Here is an 8,351-nt window from a genome sequence, read left to right on the forward strand (position 1 = left end):
CAGTAGATTGTCCCAGCTTAACAGCCTGTGTTTCTGTAAAATGTGACAATGGTGAAAACGTAAGGTTTTTTTTTATCAAGGACTTTCAGTGCTTGTTTGTATAATGATTCCAGCGGTTTTATAGTTGATTTGTGAGTGTTGGACCAGCACGTTAGACAATATATGATGTGACTAAGAATGAGTGAATGGAAGAACATCTTTGCTGCTCGCATTGATAAGTTGTTCCTAATGAATCTGAAATTCGAAAGGGAATTTCTAATATTATTTTGGTAAATGAGCTCAATTTGAACATGGTCTTATTTTAAAATTGCTGATTTAACACAAGAATTTCAGTTGTCCAAAGTTGCCCTGCATTATTTTTCAGATCCTTAAACAAACTGAAGATGGCGACACTCAACATTCTATGTGAGCTGACGTCCTGTGCGTCACCGTGCGTCACCGTGCGTGAAGTTGTGTTGACAGCGGTAGGAGTTGACAGTGAGCAGCACCAACAGCATCTGAGACTTGCTGCCTAATGGAGAACTGATATACAATTTAAAACAAATAACAATCCATTTTAACCTGCAGCGTTCTCCAAACAAACTGCGACACCATGGCGGAAGACCAGAGTGCCCAATCCTGGTCTATCGACAAGGATGATTACGAACTGAACGAGGTGATAGGTGAGTAGCTTAGCCGCTAATGTTAGCTCTGCACATTACTGTAGTCGTCGGCTGCCGACTGCTACCAGCTAGCATGTTATGTGTCGTTACAGGGACAATATGAAACACTTGGCTACAGCTGGAGAAACATAATTTCACTAGAGCTATCTTCTTTTCAGTTTAGACCAAGCATTTAGCTCTTTAGTGGGTGGCTATATTAAAACATGTCGATGTTTAGCTTGTTACTCATAGGGTTCTGGCAGCTAACCTAGCACAGCACAGGGAGAGGAGTGGTAGGTGGCTTCTTCAATACAAACTTCAGCAAAATATCTGATTAATATAACTGACCACATCTTCATATGTATTATCTTAATTTCAATGTAAAATGATATTTGTTAAGACTGTAATGTTGATCTAACCTGTCCAAATCTTCCATCTTCGTCTTGGTTCCACACACATTTTTTCTTTTAAGTAATTGTTATTGAACACTGAGTCTTAGGTGTTTTTGTGTTTGATTGTCAATACAACAAATGGGTGCACTTGAAGTACCTTGATATTATTTGCATATTATTATATGTTCATTTTTAAGTTGATTTGGTTCATAACTTTGGTGGTGTGTCACAGGGAGTGGAGCTACAGCAGTGGTCCAAGCAGCTTACTGCAAGCCACGAAAGGAGAAAGTGGCCATCAAGCGTATCAACCTGGAAAAATGTCAAACTAGCATGGATGAACTTCTGGTAAGACACATTATTGTTGCCAGTTACACCACGTCCAGTGGAAGAAGACTTCCAGATTTTGTATATTGTTTATTTAATATATGCTTTACCAATACAGAAAGAGATTCAAGCAATGAGCCAGTGCCACCACCCAAACATTGTGTCATACTACACATCATTTGTGGTGAAGGACGAACTGTGGCTTGTGATGAAGCTCCTCAGTGGTGGTAAGTGGTTTGAAACCTCATCTTGTTAAGTATTTTGCTCCTGATGTTATTTTACTAAGCTTAGTCTAAGAGTATACCTGATGCTCTGTAACTGTAACAAAACCTATGATTATAGGTTCTGTATTGGACATAATTAAGCATATCATCTCTCGCGGTGAGCACAAGACCGGGGTGTTGGATGAGTCGAGCATTGCCACAATTCTAAAGGAGGTTTTGGAGGGGCTGGAGTATCTTCACAAAAATGGGCAGATTCATCGGTGAGTTTGACATTGACCCACCCACTTTTGATTGTTGGCAGCACAATGTGAACAGAGAAATACTTTTAATCGCTGATCTTGTCAATATTTCTGTTGTATTTGTATTTCTATGTGTGTGTTCTTCATAAATTACAGGAGATAATGATTTTTCTCTGGAAAAAAAAATATTTGGTTTATGTCTAAATGTTGTTGATTTTTGGAAAAATAGATTTTGATAGATGTTTACACAAAGGGAGTTAATTACATAATCATTAGCGTAACATCCCAGTAGATTGTGTTAACTGCTAATTGAACTCATGAGCAGCCGCTAGTTAAGCTATGGTCAGAAGACACGGAGAGAGGAATGTATTTTCCAGTTGGATATTTTTACCCACCCCGTTTCAGTAGCAAGTACTTCAAATTAAGTCCACAGATTGCAAGGACGAGGATAAAGTAGATCCAAAGAGCCGCTTCGAGAGGTTTTTGAGTAACAGCTCAGTGTTTGTTCTTGATCTTGCCACTCCCCTGGTGCTGAAGTCTTGTGACAGTTTGATTTTACATCGCATTGTAATCCTCACTTTTTTGTGCAAAGGGATTTGAAAGCTGGAAATATACTGCTTGGGGACGATGGCTCAGTGCAAATTGCTGGTACTGTGTTTTCTCTTTTGCTTAAGACCCCAGATTTAAGTTGTTTTCCAAATATGCACACTGTCATGATTGTGCATTAGTGCATACAAAACCCCATCCAAATCTTTTTTTTTTTTCTCTCTCAGATTTTGGTGTAAGTGCCTTTCTAGCCACTGGAGGAGACATGACCAGAAACAAAGTTCGAAAAACGTTTGTGGGCACACCCTGCTGGATGGCACCTGAGGTCATGGAGCAGGTCAGAGACTAGCTCTCATTCAGTTGTCTGTTCTGAATTGCTACAAATTATAACTGCTTTCATGACAAGTAGTTGTGACTTTCAAGGTGCGTGGTTATGACTTCAAAGCTGACATCTGGAGTTTTGCTATCACCGCGATTGAGCTGGCGACTGGAGCTGCCCCATATCACAAATACCCACCAATGAAGGTAAAGGATGTTTCTTATGTACATTTCAGCTTGTTCTTGTGAAGTTGTAAACACGTTCTCTAAAGTGTGTGTTGGCGTTTCCATAGGTGTTGATGCTGACGCTGCAGAACGATCCTCCTTGCCTTGAGACTGGAATCACAGATAAGGAAATGGTAAAGAAGTATGGCAAGTCTTTCAGGAAAATGCTTTCTCTCTGTTTACAGAAAGATCCAGAAAAAAGGTAATAAAGCTTGTATTAAATTCTGTTTATATTTAAAAAGATAATTAAAAATATTTTCCTATTAAGGCCAACCGCTGCTGAGCTCTTAAAGCACAAATTCTTCACAAAAGCCAAGGTGAGTGCACTATTTAGAGGTAAAGATGCATGATTCTAGATGGTTTGACAAAATGTTTATTTCTTCTATAGAACAACGAGTACTTGATGGAGAGGCTCCTTCATAAAGGTCCAACAATAACAGAGCGTTCAAAGAAGGTCTGATTTTTACATGAACAACTCCAGTCCTTTTCTATACTATGCTCCAATTGACTTAAAATCACTCAAAAGTAAAAATGTGTCGCATTCAGGTTCGTCGCGTGCCTGGCTCCAGTGGCCGCCTTCATAAGACGGAGGACGGAGGCTGGGAGTGGAGCGACGATGAGCTGGACGAGGAGAGCGAGGAGGGCAAAGCCGCAGTAGCTGCTCTGAGGGTGAGAACAATGAAGTGTTCACTTGGTAAAATGAACAGGGTGAAATGCTTCACATTACATATATTACTTTTTTCACCATCTACAACATTTGTATTTTATTTATGGATTGTAAGAAAACATCTGGTAAATTAACACATTTTCATCTTTAGTTTGTATATTGTTGTTGCTCATTTCTTTACATTACATTACATTTCTTAAAATGTACTTATCAGATCAGACATAGGTCCCCAAGTAGAAATTCTCATTGTTACAGCCAGTTACTTGACCAAAAGAGATAATACACGCACAGTACATGAAGATATGATTATTTGTGTTTGTCACAAGCATTTATTAGACCTTAATAGTGCGTAGATTATGCCCAAGTTATTTTTGTAGAGTGAAAAAGTAACACGTCCTTTTCTCACCTGTGTCCGATTTATGTTTTGGTGGATAATTCATACCTTGGTGTGGGATGTACTCTCTTATGTGCTGTATATTTGAACTGTGTAAATTCCTTTAATCGCATACTCTTTGGTCCATGTTTTGGGGGATATAAAGTGGATCTGCATGTTTTAATCCTCACAATCTGTCATGTCCAATCTGCAGTCTCCCAGAGTGAAGGACGGCTCGCAGAACTTGGAGGTGAGTGCATTTGTAGTGGACATGACCTCAAATCCTTCATAATCTGATCTGCATGGCTGTCCTGTGTCATATAATTGAAAACGATTACACTTTTAATAGTTTCTGATTTGCTGCATATTGCGGCTAGATTTTCCAGCCAGCAGATGGCGCCACAGGACTTTTACAGCCAGGAGGTCCTCCTCCTCCTCAGGAGAGCCCAGTGAATGCGGGACAGTCTGGAGGGGACACACCTCCACAAGCTCCTGCAAACACGGCGAGCCCGTTGCATGTCCCTGTAGCTCAGGTAAAACTAACTGGAGAATGCGTCAACATTGAACTGTTGGTTCAAAGACAAAATTGATCCTGACAGTATTCTGGTGACGCACCAAAAACTACACTTTATTTCTTTGCTCTGTGCCATCTGCAAACTACACTCCGGCATAGATAGAAGTTTGGTCTGGTGTAGAATTTGTACCTTTTAGAAAATAAATGTTTATGATTTTGGCATCATACTGCTTCGTGATCAAATAGACTTAAGGAATTAAAAGTCAGAAACCGATTTTTCTTTCTTTTTTACTATACGTGTATACAAATGTACAAATGATGGCATCCTTAAATCTGAAAGCTAAAGAAATACTACACAGCCTAATTTACCTGCTCTTTGTACAGGATCCCAATGCAGCCAATGCTAGTGTTACCATCAGCCTTGTGCTCAGACTGCGGAACCTCAAGAAAGAGCTGAATGACATCCGGTTTGAGTTTATGCCCGGCAGAGGTACAGCGTCTTCTCTTGGTTTGTGCTAGTATTACTCAGGCGAGCTATTAAAATCTGATGTTTTCTTCAGACTCTGCTGATGGAGTTTCGCAGGAGTTGGTCTCAGCTGGACTGGTTGACGGGAGGGATCTAGTGATTGGTACATAGACTAAATATGTTATTTAAATCCCTCTTTTTCTGGATTTATGATTCAGGTTCCTCAATCCTTCTTTGTTTTTTATGTATTGTCTTCAAGTTGCTGCCAATTTGCAAAAGATTGTTGATGATCCTTCCTGTAACAAAAATGTGACCTTCAAACTGGTGAGGCAAAGAGCTTTTTGTATTTTTAAAACCATGCATGGGTATTCAGTGATGAAAAATTACAACCGTTGCCATAGCAATTACCTTTTTTAACGCTCCGATTTTGGATTTGTTTTTAATACTTTTGATCGATCAAAAGTCTGACAATTGGCATAGATTACCAGAAAAAGTCACACAATAAGAATACTTATTTTTTTTATTGTATTTTCTTACCAATTATAAAACAACACTAGCACAAATCCTGAAGTCAACATTTGTAACACTTGGAGAAGTTGATATGACAGAACATTATAAGACATTGTTAAACGTGTAAGTTAATTTTATTTATTTATTCAAATTACAAAGAGATCTTGTAAAACTGAACTTTGAATTGATTCCTGCTCTTTTCATTATGTTGGTTGTTTTTATTGATTCTTGTATTGGTTCTCAAACCCATTATTCCAACATAAATGTGAATACCACACTTTGTCTGTGTAAGCTCTTACTCAAACAGGAGTTGATCCTAGATGAAGGTTCTTGAATCATCATCTGTACTCTGCAATTGAGGTGTTGGACGTTTTGCCTCTCATCCAAAAGGTTTTGAATGGAAGGATAGGAGACGTAATATCCTACCTTTCAACTACAGAACACAGAGGATGACTCAAGAGCCTTCATCTGGGACACCACACTTTATATGATGTTACTAGAACCAGGTTTTCCCTTATCTAATGCTGCCTTACAAAATCCTGTCCCCATACACGTCCTCATTTCTCTTTAAAACGACACAGCCTTAAAAGTGTTTTCGTATGTTGCACAGGCCTCTGGTGTGGAGGAGTCTGAAATCCCAGATGACATCAAACTCATCGGGTTCGCTCAGCTCAGCATCAGTTAAGCTTGGAGCAGCACTGCGGACATTAACCGAAGGTATTGCACAGCTGCATTGTAGTCAATTCCAAGAAACCACTACTGCCAAAGAGAGAGAGAGAGAGAGCGTGAAGAGGAGGAAAAGGATTCACTGAGCTGGCAGCAGTGACGCGCTACTGCAGACTGATGAGGACCACATGGACGGAGGGCTCCCCTCAAACACAGGAACCACACTTGAAACGTTTACAGTGCGCTTACAAAGGGGAGAAGAGATGCAATCAACTATATCCACTTATTGTGTGTTTTATTTTAGTTGTACTTACTTCCTCTTTTCTTTTCATGAGCTAAATCCATCAGCTGCCAGTACTGGAAGTGATTTGCCTTTATTATTATTTTACTATAATTATATATTTTTAAACAACTGTGCCACACAATTATTGTGCCAGCTTTCTATGGCACTTTATGCTACACTGAGTTTAAAAAGTGTAATATCCGCCTTAGTCAAACAAATTTACCTGTGTGATTGATTTACTGGGTGCAGTCTGGGTTACACCTATTAATCTGCATGCTAGTAACTTTTATTTACTTATCTTTAAATTACAGATCAGATTTTAATGAAAAGGATTGTATCTTTGTGGAGAGTAGTGTTGCCGTGCAATGACTTTTCCCCTCAGCATCAGTGCATGTTAAAGATAGTGTAATTACTGGCCTTACCAACAGGCATGAGGTTTCTATGGTATTTAAAAGCATTATTCACAGTTGGTTGGTTCATATCCTTGTTCTATGCAAAGTTTGTTTTGTTTTTTCTTTTCTTTTTCTGTGCATTACTTCAGGCTGTAGCAACATCTCTTCAGAATTGAACATGTTTTTGTTTTATTTAGACATATCTGCTTGTATCAACTCAAGGTTTGGAAAGTGAAACCACATTTGATGCAGACGAACACATTTCATAAGAGATGCATAAGAGTGTCTGATGGCCCTTTGAAAGCTGGGAGGATCCTGAATGCTGGTGGTGTTTTGGGCACTTTCTTGGCTGTTGCTGGCCATTGTTGAAATTCAGAGGTGATGTGCATGCTCACCATTGGGAAAATGAACCAGAGCTACAGGTGAAATGAGCAGTTCTTTTAAAATGTAAAAACTACAAACAAAAGATAAGTTTCTTTTCTGCATCAGCTGAGCTACTTGTTGCTTCCAATAATTACTCTAACCCTGTTTACAGCTGTGTTTGTGCTGCTAAATCATCGCTTCTGAATTTTTATAATGGTACTTTTTTATTGAGCTCAAAGTATCAAATGTGAAGCCTTCAGTGCACAATGCTGATAAATTCCTCTGTATTTCTTTCATACAAATTAATGTTAAACATAACAATTGGTATAAGTATGAACAAACTAATTATACGCTTTAGATACAATTGGTCTTACAAAGCTTGCAGAATTGTGACCAAATGGGTACTAATCATTTTTTGAAAACACTACATACATTTAGCAAGCTGTATTCTAGCATAATTTCTTGTTTGTTTTGGCTGAACACCCCAGTTCTGATTTATGATTTTATTTAGCAGTATGGTTGCTCTGCTTCTCAAGAAAATAAAACTTTCACAATGTCACTCCCAGTTTGGCGATTAAACACATGAAGCCCATCTCTAAAGAACCCTATTGTTCAGGTACTAATGTAAACTGACTTATGTAAAGATGTCATTACTGTCCTTAACTCCATGCACTGTCACCAACACCTGGTTTGTGTGTAATGTTGAAGAATATGTGTCCAAACCATTTTACTTGTAAATAAGAAAAAGTGATCTCAACCTTGACTCTATTTATTTGTCCGGTGTCATCAATTATTTTTATTTGACACAATGTTAGTGTAACTATTAGATCTCCCAATTACAAGGGGATTATAAGGGCCCACTGTGGCTTTGAAGTCAACCTTATAGGATAAGAACAGCATAACTACACAAGACATATGACATTTTGTATCAGTGAAAGGTTTAAACTAATGATAAAAGGTAAATTCCTTCAGGTATTAACCAAGCTTGCCCTTTACAATAGCACTGGTCATCTTTCTTATCTTCATAGACACACTGTTGGCTTCATCTGGCCAGGACTTTTGCACTGGAGCAGTTTGTAGCGCAAGTGCATAGAAACCAAGGTGAAAGAAGAAGAAGAGACTCATTCTTTAATGAAGTGTTTTGAGCTTCAAAGAACACTTCAAAACACTTCAAGGCATCAAGTGAATAGATGAAATTTACCATCAAC

At 38.6% G+C, this 8,351-nt stretch overlaps 1 protein-coding gene across 1 annotated transcript; it reads left to right on the top strand.

The window, feature by feature from the left end:
* Positions 1–454: 454 nt before the first annotated feature.
* LOC306972302 (serine/threonine-protein kinase OSR1-like) lies at positions 455–7,890 on the top strand. Its single transcript, XM_079568877.1, has 17 exons — positions 455–662; positions 1,266–1,378; positions 1,476–1,584; positions 1,700–1,841; positions 2,413–2,468; positions 2,594–2,703; positions 2,790–2,891; positions 2,978–3,111; positions 3,178–3,226; positions 3,298–3,363; positions 3,456–3,578; positions 4,164–4,199; positions 4,327–4,482; positions 4,848–4,953; positions 5,024–5,092; positions 5,189–5,253; positions 6,050–7,890. Exons 1-17 carry the CDS (start codon positions 593–595, stop codon positions 6,122–6,124), a joined length of 1,581 nt encoding a protein of 526 aa, XP_079425003.1. The 5' UTR covers positions 455–592; the 3' UTR covers positions 6,125–7,890.
* The last annotated feature ends 461 nt before the right edge of the window (positions 7,891–8,351 follow it).

This window comes from Gobius niger (genome assembly GCF_951799975.1).
Source record: "Gobius niger genome assembly, chromosome: 13".
Taxonomy (NCBI): domain Eukaryota; kingdom Metazoa; phylum Chordata; class Actinopteri; order Gobiiformes; family Gobiidae; genus Gobius; species Gobius niger.